This window comes from Mixophyes fleayi, chromosome 6, assembly GCF_038048845.1.
Source record: "Mixophyes fleayi isolate aMixFle1 chromosome 6, aMixFle1.hap1, whole genome shotgun sequence".
Lineage (NCBI taxonomy): Eukaryota > Metazoa > Chordata > Amphibia > Anura > Limnodynastidae > Mixophyes > Mixophyes fleayi.
Genome location: NC_134407.1, coordinates 30,033,277 through 30,060,619, shown reverse-complemented (window position 1 = coordinate 30,060,619; position 27,343 = coordinate 30,033,277). Strand labels below are relative to the sequence as shown.

At 39.7% G+C, this 27,343-nt stretch overlaps 1 protein-coding gene across 1 annotated transcript in view; it reads right to left on the bottom strand.

Moving 5' to 3' along the window:
- Nucleotides 1–27,343, bottom strand: part of DNTT (DNA nucleotidylexotransferase) — a 230,303-nt gene that overhangs the window by 151,481 nt on the left and 51,479 nt on the right. The window contains exons 4-5 of the mRNA XM_075216179.1: nucleotides 12,233–12,403; nucleotides 8,666–8,737 (exon numbers count right to left, since the gene is read on the bottom strand). Of these exons, the coding sequence (XP_075072280.1) occupies nucleotides 8,666–8,737; nucleotides 12,233–12,403 (243 nt within the window). The remainder of the gene's footprint in view (nucleotides 1–8,665; nucleotides 8,738–12,232; nucleotides 12,404–27,343) is intronic.

The window sequence follows — 27,343 nt, the reverse complement described above, 5'->3', positions numbered from 1 at the left end:
ACCAGAGTAATATAGCTGGTACTATGGTCCTCTGGTAGCAGGGTGACAACGGAACAGGAGAATCAGCAGATGGTGAGAGAATGCCCAAGGAAAGTCTATGACTAGCAGCAACTGGTAATGACTTAGATGTATGAACACGAGGAACCAGATGGACAGGTAAACGTGAGGAGAGTCAGTGGTCTGCGTACAGCAAGTTGTACCACTGCTATAGTGAGGAGGAATGTCCAGGAGTAGAGAGGAGGTAGTGAAAGTCAGTGGTCTGCGTATAGCAAGTTGTACCACTGTCTATAGTGAATGGATTCCAGGTGCAAGTAGGTAACGGGGAAGTCAGTGGTCTGCGTACAGCAAGTTGTACCACTGCTTATGTGAGAGGATACTTGAAACTGGTGCCAATGGGAAACAGGAGTCAGTGGTCTGCGTTCAGCAAGTTGTACCACTGCTATATATATATGTGAGGAGGGGCACGAGGAGATGAATGGAATGCAGAGGATACACGGGCACACGGAACTTGATCCCACGATGATAACCACAATACAATAATAACTGACAAGCGCTGCTTGAAGTATACAAAGTCACTATAGAGATCCAGGTAATAGGAAACAAAGTCAATAGTACCAATAGCTTCAGTAGATGGAAGACTCCGGTCCAGACGGATATGCAACACAACACAGTCCAGACGGATATGCAATACAATAGCAAAGTCAATGGAAAGTATGCATACCGCGGTTCAGGAGAGCAGGCTGTTAAGGAGACGTGCAGGGATACCTGAACGGCTGAACGCCGGCAGGAGGAGAGACCACTGGAGGATGGAAGCGGTAATCAGGTTGGTGCAGCGCACGGAAGGTAACCGGTAATCAACGGAGCAATACTCAGGAAGCAGTAGTAAGTAAAACTGGAAACATGATGAACACGGGAGAGTTGAGGCTGTCTGGTATCCGGCAGTAGTAGTGGAGGCAGCGGAGGGAAGGCACGCTAAACACAGGAGAGTAGAGGCGGTCTGGAATCCGGCAGTAGTAGCGAAGGCAGCGGAGGGGAGACACGCTGAACACAGGAGAGTAGAGACGGTCTGGAATCCGGCAGCAGTAGCAGATAGGAATCAGTGGAGAGCTGACACGATGAACACAGGAGAGTTGAGACGGTCTGGAACCCGGCAGTAGTAACGGAGGCAGCGGAGAGCAGACACGCTGAACACAGGAGAGTTAAGGCAGACTGGAGTCCGGCAGCAGTAGCAGATAGGAATCAGCTGAGTGCAGACACGATGAACACAGGAGAGTTGAAGTGGTCTGGAAACCACAATCGAAGTAGACAGGAATCAGCTGGAGCTGAATACACGAGGAAACACAGGAACACCTTCAGGGGCTCATGTGGAATGAGACTCCAAGATCAGGCAACTAGGCAATGATCACAGGTGGTTTAAATAGGGAGGGTTGCCTGATCATCCAATCAATTAAAAGCAACAGGTACTGAAGGTTTCATAAGGGCTGCACATGCGCAGACCCTCAGGATGGCGGACGGCCACGGTTCCTGAACACAGGAGAAATGGCACTCACAGTCCGGTGAGTGACACGTACCTTGCTGTCTAGTAGAGAGGCACGAGAGGCAAACACGAGAGGAGTCAGGAACTGTAGCCAGTTCGGTACACAGAAAGTGAGCCAGTGTGTGTTGCCAGGGATTCAGCAGATGCAGGGTTAAATAGACAAGCCGTGTCGGTACACAGAAAGTAAGCCAGTGCGTGTTGAGAGGGATTCAGCAGATGCAGGGTTAAATAGACAAGCCGGGTCGGTACACAGAAGGTCAGCCAGTTCGTGTTGCCATGGATTCAGCAGATGCAGAATAAAATAGACAAGCCGGGTCAGTACACAGAAAGTCAGCCAGTGCGTGTTGCCAGGGATTCAGCAGATGCAGAGTTAAATAGACAAGCCGGGTCAGTACACAGAAAGTCAGCCAGTTTTCACAAGGAGAAGTGCACATGGAAAGCACAGGGATCAGGAGCAGCCAGACACTAAGTACACTTGTTGCTCTGACACAGGAGAGTGTCAGAGTGAAGACTAAATAGTGGGGAAGTTTGAATTCCCCGCCTCTCAGGTCACGTGATCAGACGGACCTAACAAATAGTGGGGAAGTTTGAATTCCCCACCTCTCAGGTCACGTGATCAGACGGACCTAACATAATGTCATACTTGCAATCATATAATGTGCCTAAATAAAATAACATCCCCTGCTAAGTCAGGGATAATTTCTTTGACTATGAAGTGAAATCTCCCCTATGCACTATTATCAGATACGTTATGTAGTCTTCGTGAAGGAACCTAGGTGCGGAGGAAAATGAAAAATGGGTCTCCTGCAAAAAGTTTGTGTTTGATTCAGTCAATAAAAACTATTTTAAGCTCACTTGGAAACTTAAATTCCTTAACAATACACTTAAGGACCTTGTACATGAATTATCTCAGTAAATGGGCTATAGATGGGCGACCACCCAATGACTGATCTGATCCAAAAGGCACTACATCAAAACATTTCACAAAAATAATTGTCCAATAAAGGGAACTAGAGGCAAAAGGAAGGGGGAGCAGTACAAGAAATCTATAAAACAAACAAGAATGATCTAACTTGTCCATACACAACACGGGAACTGTGCTATTGGCTTAATCGTACATCTTATATTTGTATATCTCCAATCTGGTAACAAGTAATAAGGATAGACACTTTTCTCACTCCAGAATACCAAAGACGTGAAAATTTATATCTGTTTACACATTGTATGGCATGTTTTACAGTACTCTGCTTGAAGCAAGGTTGAGTGTGATAGTTGTGTATTATCTTAAAACGTTGTTTATGTGATTAGAGTTTGTATATGCTCTCAGTCAATGTGTAAATAAGTGGGGCAGAGCTACCTCTTAGTGTGATAGAGTATAGAAGGGGAAAAACGTTAAAGTTGTGTTGAAGTATTCATACACATTTTGTTGCTATCTTAGACTATTACTCTGTAAATCCTCGCCCAACGTTTAAATTGTTTCCATTGTTATATATCTACCTTTAATTAACCTTTTCTACGGTGAAGGATATTTTTGATAATGTCAGCCACCATCACCGTACTTCCGCTAGATGCTGGGGACAGTCAACTGCCTCTTCTGGCCGCTGGTAGGCAACGGGACGCTCTTCCTGTATCTAGGTCCATGCACTGCGCGCATGCGCAGTGGCACTTGCGCCCCATTGCTAGGCAGCGGGACGCTTCCTCTCCTCTCGTTGGCGGTCAGCTGTTTTCTGATTGCCAAATGCCCAATCAGGGCTAACTTTCCTCTAATTTAGGAAGCCTCTGGCACCACTACTGATAGAGTATTGGTGCACATCTATTCCAGCGTCTCTGTTGCTTACCTCTGCTTTCTGTATTTGGCTCCTGACTTAATAAATTCTCCTCCTCCTATCAAGACAGTCCAGGGCGATGAATACGAAGTGGAAACATATTCTGAAGTCACACATCCTTCGAGTCAAGGCTCAGTTCTTAGTTCACTAGAGGGGTTACAGCCCTGAAGAGAGATCCTGGGTAAACAAGGACAATCTTCCTGCCCCCCTCCCCCCCTCTTGAATTTATGAAAAAAACAAGCTGCCGCTTCAGAGAGAAAAATGGGGGGCTACTGTCAGATGCCATCCCCCCACTTCCCCTATGTGGTGGGGACAGTCGTCTGCCTCAATGGGATGCTCTTCCTGTATCTGGGTCCATTCACTGCACGTACAAGCGCAGTGTCACTCATGTCCCATTGCTAGCCACTTAGTTGCGTTAATACCACCAAGTGGCTATCACAGTGTTGCTAACATGACAGATAACAAAAGAAAAATTTTTTAGTGGCCCACACCTCCGCAAATAAACGTACCGGTGTGACATCTAAAGACCAGTTTGGAGTATTGAGATTTTGTTTGTGTGCCTGAGGTCATAAGTAGGTGGGCAGAGGTTTCCTTAGTCACCCTCTGGTATTGCAGATTCACTCAAAATTATCCAACGAAGATACTACTAAACCCTGGCTAAGGTGGAGGCATTGCACAGCAGGTATTAAGATGAAGATTAATATTCTGTAAAAGTAAAGTACACACCCAGCATCCCACACAAACACTAGGGAAAGGAGTGTTACAGGTAAGACTTGTACAATGCTTTCTAAACCTTAAACTTCATTCATAACAAGGAAATAAATAGAATTAGGACTATGGTCCCAAGAAAAATCCAGGCTGCAAAATTTACTGCATTTACACGCCACTATTCTTACTAGTGAGTTCACTTACACAACTCAGGCAGTATTCATATACAGCAGAGTTGCAGACTCAATATTAATTTTCAGCTGTTATTTTTATTTTTATGGCTCCGATTTTAATCCAGGAGCCTAAATCACTTCCAAATATGGACAGAACCTTTATAAACCCTTGGTCATCAGTTATGGAGGTATATGGAGGTATGTAGCAGGTAAAAAAAACACACAACTAAGTAACAAATAATTAAATTAGAGGTATTGTGGACAGTAACACAAACATTTCCTGTATCTGTGTACCACAAAGATATGCAGACAATACTTTAAATTGTAGATGGTTGATAATTTTACTTACCGTCAGCACAATACATAATTAATTGAGTAATGATGGGAGAGATTCAAAATGTAAATAATTATTAAAACTATGACTGCAATGAGAGTCTGCATTTTAAATACAAAAATTCCAATCAAGGGCACCTTCAATGAAATATTTTAAGCATATTGCAGAGTTGATGAAGATTGAACTGATGACAACAAACTGATCATTGATTCTTATGGTAAACACTACCTCAAATGCACAGACATATTTTCCAATATCCCTTCTCCTGGTCTACAGCAGGACAGCAGCATTAACTCACTGGACCTCACGCACATCAGAAATAGCCATGTAAATGTATCCTTATTCAGCTTTCTTAAACTGTGGAATGTTGTTAGACCATGTTACATGACGCTGCAAGTGAGCAGGGCATGTGCATTCATTACATAGGGAGAGATAGATCATACCAGTGGTACCGGCTCATCTGCAGCTAAGAACCCTGCTCTGCGTGGGAGCTTTGTTTGGTCTACAGATCTGGAACTGCAACCTCAAATGGTGCTCCAGTGTGCTGGCCCCTGTGTATGCTTAGATCAGCAGAAGTGGGGGCCCAAAGAGGAGTGACCGCTAAAGCCGAACATCCCAAATTTTGCAATGGGGCACAGCCAGTGGCGGAACTACCATTGGTGCAGTAGGTGCGGTACACCGGGGCCCATGGATATAAGGGGGCCTGCTGTACTAGAGAGCTGTGGGCCCCGCTTCCCTACTCCACGCTTCCCTGCAGCGGGGACCACAGCTTGCTAGTTCCGCTTTGGTGTTTTACAACACTGGATTAGGCTTTGGGCAAAACAACCTAAAGCCCTAAAACATACAACTAGACTAGCCTTTATTGTAGCTTTGGCTTACGTTGCTTTCAATGGTTTATCAGCAGTTATTTATAACATATCTTGTGCAATGTGAAGGAAGCCAGATGAAGAAGGTGCAATACAGTCTACTCCACATGCACTTCCCCTTTATATTTCATCATTCATTTGGTAAAATCAGATTTCATTTTAATGTATTTAGTGCTTATCCAACATTGATCAGATATTAATTTACTGTACTCAATATGTTTTTGATTATTTCTAAATCCAGAGTTAATAAATCTTTACTTTATGGGTGCAATATATTCATTCGTGTCTAGAAAGTAATATTTTCTTAGTATAATAATAGTTTCTTAGTGTATTAAAAAGTGACAACGTTCCAAAGTAATCTAACTATAATACTGCCCATTCTTATTGAAAAAGGCTTGGTATATTTCCTCCAGACATTATTGTATTTCTCATTAAAAGAGATTTATATCTGTTATTTTTAATTATTTTCCATTTATTATTTTTTAAGGCTACATCAGAATATAGTGTTTCATTAACGGCAGTAGAAGAAATTATATTGAAACTAATTCTATCATAAGAACATGAAAATATCCATATAAAAGACGGGAACCACGATGTATATTCAAATTAACATAATGTTATTCTTAATGAATGAGAATGGCCTCTAAATTAATATTATTTCTAAATGGAAGAAAAGTTCTATTACAAGATAATACTTTGGGGTCCATAAATGTTCTTTGAAATTAGGTATATTTGCCTGTCTTGAGCTTGCAATTTCTTCTAAAGAGGGCAGGGGCGCACGGAGGATTTTTCAGGGAAGGTTTCCTCCACCCCCGAAGAAAAAAAAAACCCTAGAGAGCTGCCGCCGCTCCTTTTCGGCTGCACTGTACTATACAGCAGCCGCGGCGCTGTCAAAGAAGCGTTCGCAGCGGTGCTGTATACAATACAGCACCACCGCGGACGCTTCTTAGACAGTGCTGCAGCTGCTGTATAGTACAGTGCCGATATGTAGGGCACTGTTTAGCAGAGGGGGGGTTTCTGGTTCTCCAGAAACCCCCCCTCCGCAAAAAGTGAGTGCGCCACTGGAGAGGTAACACATACAGCTAATTGCAATTATTGTTTTAATGTGATTTAATGTGATTTTCTGCCCCTAAATTCTAAATTCCCTAATACACACACACAGATACACAGACTAGGGTCAATTTGATAGCAGTCAATTAAGCTACCAGTATGTTTTTGGAGTGTGGGAGGAAACCGGAGCACCCGGAGGAAACCCACGCAGACACGGGGAGAACACACAAGCTCCTCACAGATAAGGCCATGGTTGGGAATTGAACTCATGACCCCAGTGCTGTAAGGCAGAAGTGCTAACCACTGAGCCACCGTGCAGGTGCATGAGCAGAAGATAAAGTGAATGGAGCTAGCCAGGTGCAGGCTTGGCTGGGGGGAGGGGGGCATCTGTCAGTCCCATAGTCGACTAACCTGGGCTGGGTCATTGGGCCACCTGTTTTTTTTCCTTTTAAAATAGACTGCTGAGCCGAGTCTTGTCCCCCGGGCTAACATTTGCCAGTCCTCCCCTGGAGCCAGTACAACATGTAGCCAATTAGAACATTAAAATAACAGCAGCACAGAGTATTTACATTCAACCAACTCCTAGATCTCCATATATAGGAAAGTCACAAGTATGAGAGGCAAGTCCAACATATAGCCAATCTAAGCAACAGACTGATGCAGGTTCATTATTGATCTGATTTGTTGTATAAGGGTTGCAAAAATTTAAATAATTAAATCTTAAAGAGGAAGTACAGGTAAGATAGTCATAAAAATATTGGAGAAAGTGGACATTCTATCAGAATGCTGAATGAGACCAGTAAATGGTTAAGTCTCTCTGTAAAATTCTCTAGCAAGCAGCTAGTAAAATATCATGGCACTGTAGATGAGAGAAATGTAAAAAAAAGGTAACTTATTCTGCATTTAGCAAAGAAATTTTGCACGTTTTGCTGAAGGAATTTAGCCCAATACAACAGAAAGGGGTATATTTACTAAACTGTGGGTTTGAAAAAGTGGAGATGTTGCCTATAGCAACCAATCAGATTCTAGCTGTCATTTATTTAGTACATTCTACAAAATGACAGCTAGAATCTGATTGGTTGCTATAGGCAACATCTCCACTTTTTCAAAACCGCAGTTTAGCAAATATACCCCAAAGAGTCTTTGTCCCAGCTCTATAAATTCTGCAATATGCAAAGTTACTAATGCAGTGTAGAAGTGTATTTTGTGTAATGTTGAATCAAAAGAAGAACCTGAAGACTTTATCCCTGGAAACCTCTGCAAAACAGTCTGTTCGAACATGGAACTCACAAAAAATTTTGTTGCAGTGACGCTCATTTCTAGGATATATTTATAACAATTTTGGAGAGTTCTCTGCTTCTAATGAGCCTACAAAAAATAATGACGCACCCCCCCCCCCCATCCCATTCACCCAGAAGTGGGACTTATAGCGCCCCCTCTATGTTAAACAGTATAAGTGAGCAAAGCTGTCTCTCTTCCACCAGCTCTTTGTAAACTCACCCAACCAACAAAAAAGCACTGAGAACACTGATATAAAGAAGGGGTCTGGTGCTGGAGAGATGCGGCTCTGCCTGTTCAAGTTATTAGCATTCAAGACAAGTGCACGGATTAAAGTTTATCCAGCCTTCCACCTCTGCCTTACAGACTGGTCAGCTGACCAATAGGAGGTGAGCTGGCGACAGGTAAATATTCCTACCCAAGCAGTTCATTTAGCATACTGGGTGCTTTGTAGGGTGACAGTGTGGGTGAGAACATATTTATTTTAGACTTCTTATTAAAAGCATAAATAAAACCCCAGTCCTCACCCAAAATATATTTTAAATAACATTTACTCTTCAAGAAAGACCTAGCAAAGAAATTGTGTCTATCTAAATAATCTGTGAATCCAGAGATACGTTTTTGCATCTATTCAATAACTCGTCCATTGACCACACTGCACTGGATGTATTAAATCAGCACAGGGTAGGAACAATGGTCAGCTCTCTCAATCTCATAAAATAAATACCAGTTTTATAATGCAATTACTTGAATGGCAAGCTTATTATTTTTTAAATAATCTTTGTTTACCAAATAACAACAGTTTCCAATTAAGAAAAATATAATCTAACCATTGATATAGCAAATAAATTCTCTGGTGTACAGATGACAAAACATAAATTGCTAATAATTACCTTAAATGATTTATATCTCTCCGAGTTTATCACTTCTACAACTCTTGGACATTTCCCATCTTCAATTATCTCCTAAACAATAGGTACATATTAGTTCAAACTATAACAGAAAACAACCATGTTTTGACTAATTAGCATTCTAGTAAATGATTAGATATCTAATATACACACTTTTTTCCTTATACTGGCTTTTTTAAGTTTTAGCAGAGTTAATGTTTATGTAATATGACTGTTTCTGTTCTGTATTTTGGACAGATTGCAAGGGGCCTCAAGTACCTTGGTTCACCAATGTTTCCAGTCTGTCAAATAAAAACCGTTTCAATTTTGCTCAGTTAAATTGATAAATAGTGTTGGAGGTCACACAAGTGATGTTAATTTCTTTTTTTTTTTGTTGTCCGCTGCTTGTCTCTTGTTCTTCCCACTAATGACTATGACACGTTATCTCTTGTTTTCCCTACTAATGTCTACTACACCTTGTCTCTTGTCTTCCCTACTAATGTCTACTACACCTTGTCTCTTGTTGTCCCTACTAATGTCTACTACACCTTGTCTCTTGTTGTCCCTACTAATGTCTACTACACCTTGTCTCTTGTTGTCCCTACTAATGTCTACTACACCTTGTCCCTTGCCTTCCCTACTAATGTCTACTACACCTTGTCTCTTGTCTCCCCTACTAATGTCTACTACACCTTGTCTCTTGTTGTCCCTACTAATGTCTACTACACCTTGTCTCTTGTCTTCCCTACTAATGTCTGCTACACCTTGTCTCTTGTCTCCCCTACTAATGTCTACTACACCTTGTCTCTTGTTGTCCCTACTAATGTCTACTACACCTTGTCTCTTGTTGTCCCTACTAATGTCTACTACACCTTGTCCCTTGCCTTCCCTACTAATGTCTACTACACCTTGTCTCTTGTCTCCCCTACTAATGTCTACTACACCTTGTCTCCTGTCTTCCCTACTAATGCCTACAACACCTTGTCTCTTGTCTCCCCTACTAATGTCTACAACACCTTGTCTCTTGTCTCCCCTACTAATGTCTACAACACCTTGTCTCTTGTCTTCCCTACTAATGTCTACAACACCTTGTCTCCCCTACTAATGTCTACAACACCTTGTCTCCTGTCTTCCCTACTAATGTCTACAACACCTTGTCTCTTGTCTTCCCTACTAATGTCTACTACACCGTGTCTCCTGTCTTCCCTACTAATGTCTACAACACCTTGTCTCTTGTCTCCCCTACTAATGTCTACAACACCTTGTCTCTTGTCTCCCCTACTAATGTCTACTACACCTTATCTTTTGTCTTCCCCACTAATGTCTACAACACCTTGTCTCTTGTCTTCCCCACTAATGTCTACAACACATTGTCTCCTGTCCTCCCTATTAATGTCTACTACACATTGTCTCTTGTCCTCCCTATTAATGTCTACTACACATTGTCTCTTGTCCTCCCTATTAATGTCTACTACACATTGTCTCTCATCTCCTTTACTAATGTCTACCACATCTTGTCTCCTGTCTTCCCTACTAATGTCTACAACACCTTGTCTCTTGTCCTCCCTATTAATGCCTACTACACCTTGTCTCTTGTCTCCCTTACTAATGTCTACTACACATTGTCTCTCATCTCCTTTACTAATGTCTACCACATCTTGTCTCCTGTCTTCCCTACTAATGTCTACAACACCTTGTCTCTTGTCCTCCCTATTAATGCCTACTACACCTTGTCTCTTGTCTCCCTTACTAATGTCTACCACACCTAATGTCTATATTACAAGGACATGACTTTCCTGTCATCATACAGAGTTGTTACTTCAGTAGAAACACATTCCATACACTTTTATATAGATCCTAGTGGAGTCTCCTTATTACCGAAAAGTACAGGGTCATAATAGTAACAGAAATATTGTTATATCTGATTTGCAAATACATAAATTCATTATTTCTTTACTTTCGAAAGTAAATATTTCCCTGTCATATGTTAACTGCAATTAAGTATTAAAAGATCTTTCCAATTACTTTATGCTATTATTGCTAGTATAATAATAGTATAATTACTACTCTTTTCCCACTGCCTCTGATGATTTTCCTGTTGTGATGAAACATACAAGTTGTGCAGATAAATGTAGCTGAGCAAATGTCATCACTTGTCTTCTATTCAACAATAAGCTAAAAGAATGGGTTATAGACTTGGGGAAAACACATTAGAAATTTAGAAATCTTTCAATGGGCGTGGCATTTTCCAGACATTTCCCAAGCTAATTTGATTTTGTCAGAGAAAAGAGAGAGGTTTTACTGTTGCAGCAATTGTTGGGAGTTATGCCCTTAGTTTCAAATTTAAAGATATTTCTCATTTGTCAACTATAGGGTGCAACCACTAACCTAACAACAATAGTAGATAAGAGGAAAGAAAAATAAGGGTTAATCAGAGTGGTGCACAAAATACTCTCTTATTTAACTAATTCAGGTATTTTCTTGTGTAACGTCTTATTTAATTAAAAATTAACTTTTATTCATTTATTAAAATAGATTCAGTTTATAAAAAAACAGCGAAATATAAAAACATAATGTGTACATGTGAATAACCAAAAGTGTGTATTAAAATAACTGGATGTACTTCAATTGTCTCCTATATAGGACACAATTGAGGCCTTCATATTCTGAATATTCAGGCACAAGGAAGGCTAAAGCATTTGTTTGGATATTAATATTCCCTTCTATATAGTCAACTCTTTTCCTTTATGTTATGATGCTATAGTTGATTTGTTTTCAGCTAAACCGCTGTAATCACTCCCCTTAAGCCATTGAGATGTTTAGCCAGCTACTGTGTTGCAGTTAGTTGCTTGTTTAAATGACTGTATCATATTGCATCCTCTGCGTTAAATCATTAGCTGAAAATTAGATATAACCGAGCATGTTTTATAACAGGGGTTAGTCCAGTGTTGGCTAACAACCCTGTCCTCAGGGCTCCCCAGCAGTGCAGGTTTTCCGGATCACATGTGACATAATTAGGACCACCTGTGGATCTGTTACAATGTGTCAGTCAGTAATGAATACACCTGTGCTCCAGCAAGGAGATATGGAAAACATGCACGTTAGGGAGGCCTGAGAACTGGGTTTGGAAAACCCTGGGCTAACCTGTGACACTCCAGGTGTTTGTGAAACTACAAGTCCCAGCATACCCTTCCAGCAATAAGCTGCTATATACTGGCAAAGCATGCTGGGACTTGTAGTTTCACAACACCTGAAGTGTCACAGGTTAGCTAACACTGGGTTAGTCTATTGATTTTCTTCTAAACATGGTGTGCTTCTGTGAAATTGTGCATACATGTATTACCTGAATTAATTAATTAATTAAGAGAGGGTTTTTGTGCACCACACTGAAAAAAACTCCTTTTTCTTTCCTCTTATCTGCTAATTTGATTTTGTGTCAGTTTAGAATGAGGCTGTATATAGTAGATTCTTCAGTTCTATTGTAACATGTTCATTTTAATACATGCTATGTTCCGATATATTTTAAATGTGCAAGCCACAATTTCCCAAACATATATAGTGTACCCTTACCTCAATGATATATTTCATCTCCTCTCCCAAATTAGGGAGATCTTCCACATCCTTCATTGTCAGTATGGGGAACTGAAGTGATTTCAGTACAGAAGATGCTCTTAGAAATGCCACACGATGTCCTTTATTTTGCAAAAACTCATAATTTTCTGCCAAAATATCAAGAGCATCCTAAAAAAAAAATACAAAAGAAAAACATATACTACATACTACTGCCATAAATCATCATCATCATTTATTTATATAGCGCCACTAATTCCACAGTGCTGTACAGAGAACTCATTCACATCAGCCCCTGCGCCATTGGAGCTTACAGTCTAAATTCCCTTACATACAAACACACAGCCTAGGGTCAATTTGATAGCAGCCAATTCACCTACCAGTGTGTTTTTGGAGTGTGGGAGGAAACCGGAACACCCGGAGGAAACGCACAAAAACATGGGGAGAACATACAAACTCCTCACAGGTAAGGCCATGGTCGGGAATTGAACTCATGACCCCAGTGCTGTGAGGCAGAAGTGCTAACCATTGAGCCACCGTGCTGCCCATGTGCTTGATTAGGTTTATCTTTGTTGAGGAAGAAATAGGAGATATTTTCAGCTGTACAGTTAATTAATATGAACATTCTCCTCTTACATATTTTTCATTATCTTTTTTTTAGATAGTAATTATTCAAACAATTATGCTTCAAGTTTTGCCCCAAGTACATACAGGGAGCCAGTAAAATAGATGTATTCTCTACTACGTGGCTCCAAAACAGTCTTGGCAACCTGATCCTTTTAAGCTGTTGTGGGACTATAATTTCCAACATGTCCTGCTAGATTTTAGTTATCAGGGCATGCTGATAATTGTAGTTCCACAACAGATTGCGATCCACAGTTTTCCTAACTGGAAGGTGGTTAGTGCATTTACTACAGTAGTGTCACCAAGGCTCTTCATCGAACCTTGACAATCAAAGGGGGAGATTCAATTGTTGGCGATGTGGCACGCGGACATCTGGTTGCCCATATTGCCGGCAATTACGTATAAAACTTTGCTCATTTTCCCTCGCTCGTTTTGCGAGGGCAAATGAGCGGAGATTTCTGATAAATCTCTGCCACAAGGGGTCTCATGAACGTTTCAGAGACCTTGCGACTAATTGCATTCTGTAGTGGGTACCCAATTTAACATGTCAGATTCAGAGTAGTCATTTAATCTGCCTTTTGTATTGTAAGAAAGCCAAGTATATACTTTTGGATTCAAACCATACTTTGGAATACATTTGTACTAAGTTAATCTTTTGTAAAAACCATAATTTCCTTCTTTTTCAAGTAGACCAGAATATAAGAACTATGGGCCCGATTCATTAAGGATCTTAACTTAAGAAACTTCTTATTTAAGTCTCCTGGACAAAACCATGTTACAATGCAAGGGGTGCAAATTAGCATTCTGTTTTGCACATAAGTTAAATACTGACTGTTTTTTCATGTAGCAGACAAATATTAACTTTAAATTTCAGTGTACAAATAAGCTATCAAGTATTTGTGTGCTACATGAAAAAACAGTCAGTATTTAACTTATGTGCAAAACAGAAAACTAATTTGCACCCCTTGCATTGTAACATGGTTTTGTCCAGGAGACCTAAATAAGAAGTTTCTTAAGTTAAGATCCTTAATGAATCAGGCCCTATAAGGCCGCCACTTGGAGCTCACATTCTAAATATAATCAGTGAGCTGTATAGGCCGTGAGCTCTGATGTCATTGCATCAGTGTCCATTAGGAAAACATATGTATTATAAGAAATAAAGTTGTACAAGTCATTTAGGATATCTGTGATTTCTATGGGATCACTCGTCCAGCAGTCTGGCCCCTAATCTGTTAACGGAACTCCTCACTGGTTTATAATGCGGTACATTATTCCATGTAAATTTGATTTGCCTCATTAGATGTAAACAATTGTATCACCTTCCAAAATAAATTAGATTCCAAAAATGTCCATTAGATAATCAGTTATTTCCAATGATACAAATATTATTTATCATTCCTGCACTACCCTCTGATGTGAAGTTGCAAGCAACGGAGCAGCACTAGAATGTCAGGGTAACAGATCAAATTAATATTCCTGCATGTGACCTTTCATATTGTAGACATATGTCACATGAACGTACAGTACCCAGAGGTCAGCGTATGAATCACTGTCTCACAGGTGAAGGGAAGGGTAACAATTTTTACGGCTGCGATTTGTCAATTTTCACAGGGGTAACGTTAATCTGGGCCTTCTTTAGGCATCCTTCATTCCTACGTCCAGAGGGCACAATACTTTAGAAATAGATTTCCGCAAAATATAGCCACAATAAAACAGCATTGACAAATCAATGCCCGGTTTCTATGTATCTGGTGTGCGGAACTAGCGGTTATACATGACAAACACATCGCATCTCATGCTGTTAAAATGAGTTGAGGTTTAATATGTTTGCTTTATTTGTTTGTCTGTATAATGAAAAGAGCAGAAATAAATTTGTTGAGTTAGAAAATGAATGTCAGCTTCTATACAATTGAAATGTAATGCTACAAAGTACTTTATTTTTAATCAGCTATACAGTATATTTGTTTCCTTTCACAAAACTATACTACTAACTACTAAATTGTGGATTAAATAACAATAAATTTAATTTGTTTGGAATGTAAGTGCACTAAATGTAACGAAAAGATGTATTATTCAACATTAAATGCCATTTAAGTAGCAAGTGAACCCACTATTTGATACTAATATATCATAGGTTATATATTATTAAACTAAATAATATTCATGAACTAAAGTGATTAAAATTAACTAAATTTGTCTATTATTATTATTATGTTCATTCCTATGGAAGCTATGTCTTGTTAGGATAGAAGTGTTTCTCTGTTTTGTATCAAGGTGTTTTGCTGCATTGTTCTGTAGAACTACTCATTGGGCTATGTGGACTCATACATAGAGATATTGCCAGTGATGTTAAGACAAGGTAACTGACATGCTGTGTTTTATAGTTTGAGCTTTTTATCCTGCATCACATTCATTTATAAAAGAGTCATAAAGAAATGAGATGTGACTACAGCAGTCTGTACTGGATGGGTAAGGAACTGCTTAATCTCACTTTACATTTTAACAAAGCTGCAGTGGAATAACAGAGTAACACAAAAAAAAGTATTTTGCATTCATGGCTCATATATGAATTTATAAATTTTAACATTTTCCGTCTAGATGTTACACAGAGGTTATGTTTAAACAAAACATACCTATTAATGGGAATATCTAAAGATAATTAGTCTTAAAAGTAACTGTGGTGCAACGGTTGTTTATCTGAAGTGGGATATTAAAATATTTATATATAATAAAACACATAAGAAGATATAAATCATAGCATAGCATTTAACATAAAATCAATATATGACCCCACTTAAGAGTATACAAAATCCACTTTAAAGCATTTATGAATAAGGTAAAGTTTTCTCAACTGTATCAGATGAAATATTCCAGAAATAAATTAGTCAGAACAACCTAGCAATTGCATGTTATCAAAATTGCTTGCCTGTAAAATCGATGTTATGACTTCATTAACAATAGTTAGCATAAATTAAAAGTTTTTTTACAGCAGTATTTTACTTAGAGTTTGCTTATAAAAATAAATAGATTTAAATTAATTAATCTTCTACTGTATTTTTGAGAGATATACTCATATGTTATTTATATTCGTTATAATGCAAAGTACTCACAACTGGTAACTGTCACGGTTCCGATTAAAGACGGCAGAAGACCAGCCAAATACAGCACAAACAGAGCAGAGGCGCAGAGTCTAATACACCCCCTTATTTTCACCAGGGTCCATGAAAAGGAGGTTTGGGCTTCGCTGCCAGGAGCCCACAGGTCGGTGCCCTTTGTCGTGAAGAGCTGTTAGCTGGTAGTAGCTACTATTCAATGCCAACCTTGTCCTGGAGGCCATTATGAAACATTCCCCCCCCCCCCCCCCCGAAATATCTGGTGGTTTTAGGATGCAGGTCCCCCACATCACTGGTGACTCCACAATACAGGCACCCCAATCTCTGGAGGTGTTACAGTGGGGACCACAAACATTTCTGGTGGCTTTGCTATACAGATCCCAGTTCTTTTCCATCTTAATAATGTACCCCCCACCCCACCAATCTTTGCTGTTGGTAAATTAAGAGCCCAGATTGCTGATGGCAACCCAAATTAATTACCTGTGATCCCTCACTGTCTCCCAATGCAATGGAGAAAAATTGGCTATGCTAGGATACTGTCATACGCAGTAGACAGCTCTCAGCATTCTAATTGGTGGACAGTTTCAACCATTTACCAATCAGTACATGCAGACCCTTCAACACTCTGATTGGTGAATGGTTAGCGCCATACATAAATCAGCATGCTAACAGCTGGGAATGTCAGCACATGCTAAAACCGTGGAGCCGCGAAGTGATTGGCCATAGGCGAGAGACAAAGGATATTCTTCTTATTTATAGTTAAACACAAACAGAAGGGTCTGCGGAGTTTCCTCTGCTTGTCTCTTGAATGTGGCTATGCACTGGGCTGCCACAAGCAGCCAGAAACAAAATTACACAGGTCCCCTTGCTCCCTGGTCTAGAGAGCTCCTATATGTGCCAAGGATTGACCTGTCTACTTTTAGCTTTTTCCTCTCTTAGCAAAACATTTAATTCTTACTGAAGTTGAGAAGCTGGTCAGTATAAATGCTGTTTTTTCAGGCAGTAGAAACAATGTTTATAGGTTAGTTTATAAACATGACCATAAATCCCACCCCACAAGCTCGTTGCCTAGGTGTAATCCTTGACTCACAACTGTCGTTTATTCCCCACATCAACTCTAAATCTAAATCACGTTACATACATCTAAAGAAAATTTCCAGAATATGCATATATCTCACACAGGACACTGCAAAAACATTAATTCATGCACTCATCATCTCCCACATCGACTATTGCAATTCCCTCCTTACTGGTATTTCCAGAGTCAGACTTGAACCCCTACAATCTATTTTGCACGCAGTGGCTAGATTGATTTTCCTTGCAAACCGTTCTTCCTCTGCTGAGCCACTTTGTCAGTCTCTACATTGGCTGCCTGTATTTCATTGAATCCAATATAAAATTCTTCTACTAACATACAAGGCCGTCAACAAAATTGCACCGACATACATTTCCTCACCTGTCTCAAAATATCTCCCTACTCGACAACACCGTTCTGCACAAGATCTATGTCTCTCTTCCACTCTCATCACATCCTCCCATTCTCGGTTACAGGACTTTTTCTGGGCTGCACCCACTTTGTGGAATCCTCTTCCTCGCACAGTAAGACTTTCCTCTAGTCTTCAAACCTTCAAGTGTTCTCTGAAAACCCACCTCTTCAGACAAGCTTATCATATTCCTCAACCACCATCTTAATCTCCCTAGGTTACCCTATTATTACCCTCTACACAGCTAACGCAAGACAACAACCCTCTGACCAACTTTGCCACACACACAGCCCACTAAATACTTTTACCTTTGCATTTTAGCTGGTCCATTGTGCAATATGATGTAGCACATGCCTTTGTGTTTTAAACTCCCATTGTCCTATAGATTGTAAGCTTGCGAGCAGGGTTCTCTTACCTCTCTGTCTGTATGTATTACCCAGTATTGTCTTATCAATGTTTGTTCCCAATTGTAAAGCGCTACGGAATTTGCTGGCGCTATATAAATAAATGTTGATGATGATTATGATGATGATAATCAATTGGGAAATATAAAAAAAAAAGAGATTCAGTAGAAATGTCTTTTAATTACTGTTCAATGAGGCAGTTAATGTACTGGTGACAATGCAATGCAGGTGAAACACACTTTACAATAGACTAATTTGATCGAATTTCACAGGTTCGAGGGTTATGAACGGATTTCTGCAATACTAAACATGTTCACGGTATAGTCTTTAATGTATGCCGACTCAATTTTGCAATTCAAAATTTGTGACTCAAGGTAATCATTTGCAGTTTGAGGTTCTTGCATAAAATAAAGTATTTTTAAGTATTTTTACTTTCAAATGCGATGTACATAATATTATTACATACTAACAAAGGATGTTAACAATATTTTGATTTAAATATTACTGTGTTCAATGTTCGAATTTTGCTGTTCACATTTGAGGGTCACATTGCAAAATGGTTAAAATATATAAATTTAAGTTCAATCATGGTTTAAGCGGCTCGAACATGGCCAAACCTGTTCATCTTTGGTTTGATTTTTTTAATACAGCTAAAGTTCAAGAACTTTTGTTGCATTTTCAAATTGTATATACGATATAATGAAGCAGATATAAACAATTTTGAGCGTCTCTAATAAAAAGGAGTGTGATGGTATGCTAGGTGGGTTATATTGCTTTGATCTAAAGCAGTACCGTTTTCTGTAATTGCATGTACTGCGGGGTCAAGTATGCAGGACTGTCCTATGATGGCGAAGTACCAGTGATCATACTCCGCTCTAAGAGAAGGGGGGCTGCTATAGGACAAAGCCACAACTCGGCTGGTTCTAGAAGAACTCCATTCTCCATCTGGTGGCACATCATCATCATCACCATCATCCCCATTTATTTATAAAGCACCACTGATTCCGAAGCACTGTACAGAGAACTCATTCACATCAGTCCCTGCCCCATTGGAGCTTACAGTCTAAATTCCCTAACACACACACAGACAGAGAGAGAGAGACTAGGGTCAATTTTGATAGCAACCAATTAACTTACCAGTATGTTTTTAAAGTGTGGGAGGAAACCGGAGCACCTGGAGGAAACCCACGCAAACACGGGGAGAACATACAAACTCCACACAGATAAGGCCATGGTTGGGAATTGAACTCATGACCCATTCGCTGTGAGGCAGAAGTGCTAACCACTAAGCCACCGTGCTGAACATAATTATGCATAAGGGAGCAATACTTAGAAAAAATCCAGGATTACATTTCGGTATTTATCATTTTAAAATAACACAACCAAGTGATTTATAGTGACATTCTTAGAGGATTAAAAAAAATATTAGTTGTTACAAGATTTATATAACAGAAGAAAAAATTGTTTTCCAGATAGAAAACAAAACCGATCTACCTGAACAAGTGGACACAGCCATCTGAAATGTAATGGAAAACAGGAGCAGTGGCCATGATAGAGGATTAAGCGGCTGTAAACTTTTCACTGAGGGCCAGAAACCAGGCAGATTTATCAGATAATTTACTCAGTGAGCTGCATGGATGAAGAGATGCAGCCTGGTTTAGCCAACTAAGTTGCACAAGACAGCTAGGATGTATGTCAAGACACTTGGGTTAGTAAAATCATATACAACTGAAAAATCAACCAGTTTAAATGTACCGACCAGTGTCATCTAGTCATTACCTAGTGTGAGATGGTAGTTGAAAGAGTTAAATTAGTAATATACAACTTCATTTACAATGTGCAATTAGAGGATCCCCCGGCTCATATCAACATGCAGCCTTCTCTCTGATACCTCTATAAACTAGGTGTGTCTAGGTTTATGGGCAGAAGGGATAAACTAAGACGCATTGTTCAAAATTGTAAACGTCACATCAAGTCCAACTTCTTACAGGTTTAGAAACACTCCTTTCATTCCATAAAACGTTTCAGCTTTTCTACTAAAATACTTAACTTAGTCATAGAAATTATAACCCACATGTGCCACTTTAGGTATTTCTGGGGTCACAGTAATATAACAAAAGGACAAACACACGTATTGGGCAAATAATAGCTTTATTGCATGTACTATTTAAATGGTAAACCTTTAAGGGGTCTACATTCTCCAAATGTATTTTTTTTTGTTTTTACTAGAGATGTTCACTGACCCCCGTGTTTTGGTTTTGTTTTTTTATCTGGATTAACTTCATGTTTTGGTTTCTTTTTTGGCAAAACCGCCCTCATGTGGTTCCCTTTTTTTTCTAAAATCCCATAATTTGGCTCTTTTTTTATTCCTACATTATTATTATTATTATTATTATTATTATTATTAACCTCAATAACATTAATTTCCAGTCAATTCTAGTCAATTTCTGTCAAGTGACAAGAACACTGCTACCCCTCCTGTTTCCGTATGAGCAATGGCACTGAGCAATGGTACTGGAGACTGGAGAGTGACAAGAACACTGCTACCTCTGTTTCTGTGTGAGCAATGGCACTGAGCAATGGCACTGGAGACTGGAGAGTGACAAGAACACTGCTACCTCTGTTTCTGTGTGAGCAATGGCACTGAGCAATGGCACTGGAGACTGGAGAGTGACAAGAACACTGCTACCTCTGTTTCTGTGTGAGCAATGGCACTGAGCAATGTCACTGGAGAATGGAGAGTGATAAAAACACTGCTATCCCTGTATCTGTGTGAGTAATGGTGCTGGATCTCCTGGGGAGGGAGGTACTTATGAAATCCAAAACCCGCAAGATCAGACAACGCAACAATGACGTTTTGCCTCGATTCAGATCCGAGGACATGCAAAAGTACCGAGCCGGCTCACGAGCCTACTCGGATCCCCTAAGTTCGGGTTTTAAGAAAACTGAGCCCGAGCTTCTCTAGTTTTTACAGGGAAAGAAAATTTGTCTAGTCATTAAGGTATAAAATAGTACATTTTATGAAGGAGTTAAAATCATATGTACATAGGGATAAGTAAATCCTTGCACAATATCCCAGCTAATGTCATCATGACACTTAATGTAAATATGTGATCACCTATAAACCAAACTCTTATTAAAGAACATAAACATGACTCCAATAATCTAATGAAATAAATGTATTTAAAAACACGTGATGTAAAGTCAACCAGAGTTTACAGTTCCAGGGACTGCTCCATTATGAGTAATTTGGATTGATTCATGCGTGAAATCTAAATCCTCGATGCAAAATAACAAAATATAAATTACCTCGGCACCGCAGAGTAAAATATTCGGAGCCTTGCAAAAAACACAACTACAGATTAAAATGATAAATGAATGGAAGTGCTTGGTAAATAATCATTGCTGTATTTAATCTGTGCCTTTCCGAAATTTTCACTGCAAGATAAAGTTTGAATAAGAGTAAATGTGACTAAGTGAAGAATGAGAGATTCAATTTTTGTTGCCTCGCCCATATATTCACTGGCATCGTTTGACAGTGACAAACATAGATAGTATTTCTGAAACTTAACTTTATAGGAAAAATATTTTGATGTATTGTGGTGGTGACGTGCACCATCTTCCCTTCCTGATCAGGGCCATCTTAACAACATTATGGGCCCCCGGGCAAAGCAGTGCACCGGGGCCCCTACACATATATATATATATATATATATATATATATATATATATATAGAGAGAGAGAGAGAGAGAGAGAGAGAGAGAGAGAGAGAGAGAGAGAGATATAGATATATAGAGATAGAGATAGATAGATGTACTTGCTCAGTGACCCTTGAAGGTCTTTTTTGCAGGCTTTTTCTTTTGCAGGATTATTTATTCTAATTAAGGGCCCTGTCTATGGGGTCCCCTTGCCTGTGGGGCCCCCGGGCACCTGCCCATCGTGCCCAATGGAAAAGATGGCCCTGTTCCTGATCAGGACACCTGCGTCCGGTGGCTGAGAGATGGAATCAGAAAACGACAAAGCACCCGGCCTCTTATGGTGACCCGGCGATGGAAGCGAGTGGGTCTTCAAGGTAAATTCACAGGCAATTCCGTGTATATCAGACCCGGCAGTTACCTCTGATCGGGGATCACTCAGATCCAGCTCACTACTATCAAACTGGGCATCTCTTATATTAAATATATATGGGAAGCACTGGAATATAAATTAATCACATGTTACAATTCACATATTAATATAGTCAAATATTAATCACACACTATGGGGCTGATTGCAAGTGAAAACAGGAGTTTTTGCGTTTTTTTTTGTTACATCTGATAAATGAAATGGTTATTGCCGGCAGTACCAGTGCAGTGTACCCCCTGCAGAAGTAAGTTTTCCTGACTTTTGCCAACAAGGGCGTCTCCTTGCGTTTGCAATAGGGAAGCCTATTGAACAAGTATGTCAGAGGTACTTGTACCACTGCTATACCTGTTCTATCTCCATCTCAGAATTACATCTGAGCTTTCAGTTGGACTGAGCATGTCCGCATTGGTGGTCACCGGCCGGGTGTAGCAGTAAGTTAACGCTTACCGGGTCAGATTAGTTTCCAGGGCCGTAACTAGGGCTGTGCGACAGGGGCGACCGCCCAGGGCGCAACGCTGAAGGGGGCGCAATTTAGGAATATTTTAGGCTAATTTGGTTAAAATTAAGGGGTTGGGGGGGCGGCATTTGTCTTTCTCACCCAGGGCACTAGAATTCTAAGTTACGGCTCTGTTAGTTTCTATCGCCATTCAAAAATAATCTGTTATTTATCGGTAAATTGTATTATAACTCATCTTTTCTTTTGTTCCCATAAGATTTAGAACCTCATCTGTTTGTAATTCTGTCTTTGACAGGCTTATGTTGTTTTTGTTTTCTTGTTCAAAAAATGTTAATAAAAAGACAATTCTTTAAAAAAACAAAAAACAGTAATTTAACAGAAAAATATCACCCAGGTGACACTCAGCTCTCTCTGTAATATTTTTGCTAAATTGCGGTGATAATTTTTTCAATAACTATCTTTACCTAAAGTGCTTATAAATATATCTTTTTGATCTTGTCAATTGAATATGTTATTGTATTATTTCTATTTACCTCATTGGTTTTTAATACTCTTTCATGTGATATACTATTTTCATTGCACCTTTTTTGCATCTAATGTTTAAAGGGTATATTGGTTTTAGAATAATTAATAAATATTGTTATATAATTTTATACCGATTGATTTCCTCTAATTATTTGAATTTTAATTTTCATCTCCTGGTACCTGTTTTGTGCTGCTATGTTTTGGTTTGTTGTTTGTCTTTTGTGTGGGTTATATCACTTCCCTATATCCAGCTGCAGTCAGATCCAGGTTAATTAAACAATTATTTTATAGCGCCTGATTGCCTTTATTTTTAGATAATTTTTTCATACCTGTAAAAAAATCAGCCTTATCGTTGAGATTGGGACACTCTTGATAAATAAGCCCCATTATACCTACAACTCAGTATATGTCACATGTAGTTTTCTCAGCTTGTAAAAGCCAGCCAGGTCAAATCAGGTGAAAACAGAGTTTATTTCTATTTCTGTCTATCATAGTATTTCCCATACCCAGTCCTCAGGGACCCCTAACAGTGCTTGTTTTTCATATCTCTTTGCTGGAGCACAGGTGGATTCATTACTGACTGACACATTTTGAACAATCCACAGGTGGTAAAATTATTTCATATGTGACCTGGAAAACCTGCTCTCTTAGGGGTACTTGGGGACTGGGTTTGGGAGACACTGATCTATCTGATAGTATTTTAATTTGCACAATATGTGCTATTAATATTATGTTCTTTACAACATTAACACACTTATTTCATATAAGGATGGACAGAGTCTTACTCATTTTCTGCAAGATTGAAAACTAGACCAAAGATTGCTTAATAGCTGTCGGAACATATGGTTTTTTAATGAGCATTGATTACTGATTTGATACAATCACAAACCATTGAAAGCCTCTTGGACCACTATTCAAGTAAACGTGAGATGCATGAAATATAAAATGTAGAGCTTTATTGATTAACAATTATTTTATATCATATGTATTACTTTTCCTCATTGCTATGTTCTCTTTTTACTCATGTTTTCAATAAATATGTTTAAATTGATGATTTTAACATTAATGAATATTCACATATTAATTAGCTAAAGAATACAACTTCCTCTTCAACAGCTTCTACTCAGTGCTCAATTTGTCTGAGAAAAGGTTAAATATCCATGAAAGGCGTCGCAGTAACACTAATATCTGGGTTGACTCGCCATTACTGTGGACCGCAGTGATTACGTAATGCTCTGTTGTCCTTCTAAATTGTGCATATTGTGTTAATTTGTATATATTAAATAATCCTTGTGTATGCAGGATTTGTAGAGGGGGGTTTCCACACCACGCCACCAGTGGGCGTGACCAGCATGCGTGGGGGCGTGGCTATAATATTAGACAGTGCTTGGCTCCTCTCCATCTCCTCCTATTCCCATAATATACATGGGCAATGCTGCATGCACTAATGTTAGGTGCACGCAGCTCTCCCTTTTCAAGCAGAGCCGTGGGGCAGGGTCCAGACACCTCAATTATACAGTGCCCCAGGCTTGAAGGGGGGTTTCCAGGCACTAGGACCCCCCCCCCCCCCCTTTGTTTGCCTATGGGTCTATTTGAGAATCCCTCCTTTACTCCAGCACTCTGCATACACTAGTGGGCTAGCCATCATCCCCCCCATTGTGGGACAACCGAAATTGCCTAGTGCCAGGTTTTACTAAGAAATTGTAGGTGCATGAGATATTCTTTTTTATTAATTTATTATCCTTGACTTGTATCTGTTGGAAGCTCCTTTCTTATATTTCAGTGCTCCTCATATACACTGAATCAGGACATCAATGTGACATGTCATTTTCTCATGTTGTAAAACCCACTCTTGCCTTCTTTTCTTTTACAGGTCAAAGGAGGTAAAACAGACTTTCTACTTCTGATGACAGCACAGTGGCTCAGTGGTTAGCATTTCTGCCTCACAGCTCTGTTGTATTGAGGTTGACTCCCGACTAAGGCCTTATCTTTGTGGCGTTTGTTTTTCCCCTGTTTGGGTTTTGTCTGGGTACTCCCACACTCCAAAACACATAATAGTAAGTTAATTTGTTTGCTGCCAAAATTAACCTGTGTGTGTCAAGGAACTAGCACTGTAAACTCCAATGGGACAGGGACTGATGTAAATAACAAATATTTCCTGTACAGCGCTGCAGATATTGGTGGCGCTATATAAATAAATAGATGATGATTATTTAGATGCATCAGGTGTTTTAATTATAGAAAACCAATATGGCAAAAGCCAGGGAAAACAGGGAGACATGAGACCTCAATTGTGAGACAAATCTGTTTAGGGTAAGTAGTTCCGAGAATGTTAGAATATGGAAAACATGTCAAGAATATATATAGGGATGTGCACCGGCGACTTTTGAGGTCTCGTGTTTTGTGTTTTGGATCCGGATTTTCGTTATTTTTGAGGTTCGGATTTGTCTCGCAAAACACTTGACGAAAGGTCTCGGTTCGGATTTAAGGTATTGGATTCGGATTTTTTTTGAAAAAAACATAAAAAGTTTAAAAATCAAGTTTTTGGGCTTATTTTCACTCCTAGGCTATTATTAACCTCAATAACATTCAATAACAAGCATTTCCACTAATTTACAGTGTATTCTGAACACCTCACAATATAGTTATTAGTCCAAAACGTTGCAACAAGGTATCTTTCTGGACTGCGTAGAGGAGTGGGTCACCACAATATATATTAAAAACCCTGAACTTTTATGATTCGCACCAATAATTGTACCTGGACTGCGTAGAGGAGTGGGTCACCACAATATATTAAAAACCCTGAACTTTTATGAATCGCACCAATAAATGTACCTGGACTGCGTAGAGGAGTGGGTCACCACAATATATATAATAAGAAAACCATCAACTGGTTTGATTCGCACCAATAAATGTACCTGGACTGCGTAGAGGAGTGGGTCACCACAATATATTAAAAACCCTGAACTTTTATGAATCGCACCAATAAATGTACCTGGACTGCGTAGAGGAGTGGGTCACCACAATATATATAATAAGAAAACCATCAACTGGTTTGATTCGCACCAATAAATGTACCTGGACTGCGTAGAGGAGTGGGTCACCACAATATATTAAAAACCCTGAACTTTTATGAATCGCACCAATAAATGTACCTGGACTGCGTAGAGGAGTGGGTCACCACAATATATATAATAAGAAAACCATCAACTTGTTTGATTCGCACCAATAAATGTACCTGGACTGCGTAGAGGAGTGGGTCACCACAATATCTTAAAAACCCTGAACTTTTATGAATCGCACCAATAAATGTACCTGGACTGCGTAGAGGAGTGGGTCACCACAATATCTTAAAAACCCTGAACTTTTATGAATCGCACCAATAAATGTACCTGGACTGCGTAGAGGAGTGGGTCACCACAATATATATAATAAGAAAACCATCAACTTGTTTGATTCGCACCAATAAATGTACCTGGACTGCGTAGAGGAGTGGGCACTGGGCACCACAATAAAATATATAAAAAACCTTCAACAGGTCTGCATTACACTACACATACGGCTGCTCCTCCATCCTCTCCATCATATACATGTTGGAGTTTTAGCGTGTGACAACCTCTTGTTTTTGATAATGTCAGTGCATTTTGAATATTTTTCAATTTGCCCCACACCACTGAATGTACTTTATCTATGATACGCATCTATCTATCTTGACTGCGTAGTGTGGTGGCCCCGGTACACAATTTGGTACCGGGGCCACAATAAAATAAATACACCCTCCACGTGTCAGAATTCCACCAAACAAGTATCTGGACTGCGTAGTGGGGTGGCCCCGGTACCCAACTTGATACCGGGGCCACAATAAAATAAATACACCCTCCACGTGTCAGAATTCCACCAAACAAGTATCTGGACTGCGTAGTGGGGTGGCCCCGGTACCCAACTTGATACCGGGGCCACAATAAAATAAATACACCCTCCACGTGTCAGAATTCCACCAAACAAGTATCTGGACTGCGTAGTGGGGTGGCCCCGGTACCCAACTTGATACCGGGGCCACAATAAAATAAATACACCCTCCACGTGTCAGAATTCCACCAAACAAGTATCTGGACTGCGTAGTGGGGTGGCCCCGGTACCCAACTTGATACCGGGGCCACAATAAAATAAATACACCCTCCACGTGTCAGAATTCCACCAAACAAGTATCTGGACTGCGTAGTGGGGTGGCCCCGGTACCCAACTTGATACCGGGGCCACAATACCTCCTCCAAACATGCTACAGACAATTCATCATTGAGATCCCATTAAGTATGTTAAAGACAGACAGGGTCCAAGTGTTATTAGTTGACTTTGTAAAGAAAAAAACTGTCCCTGT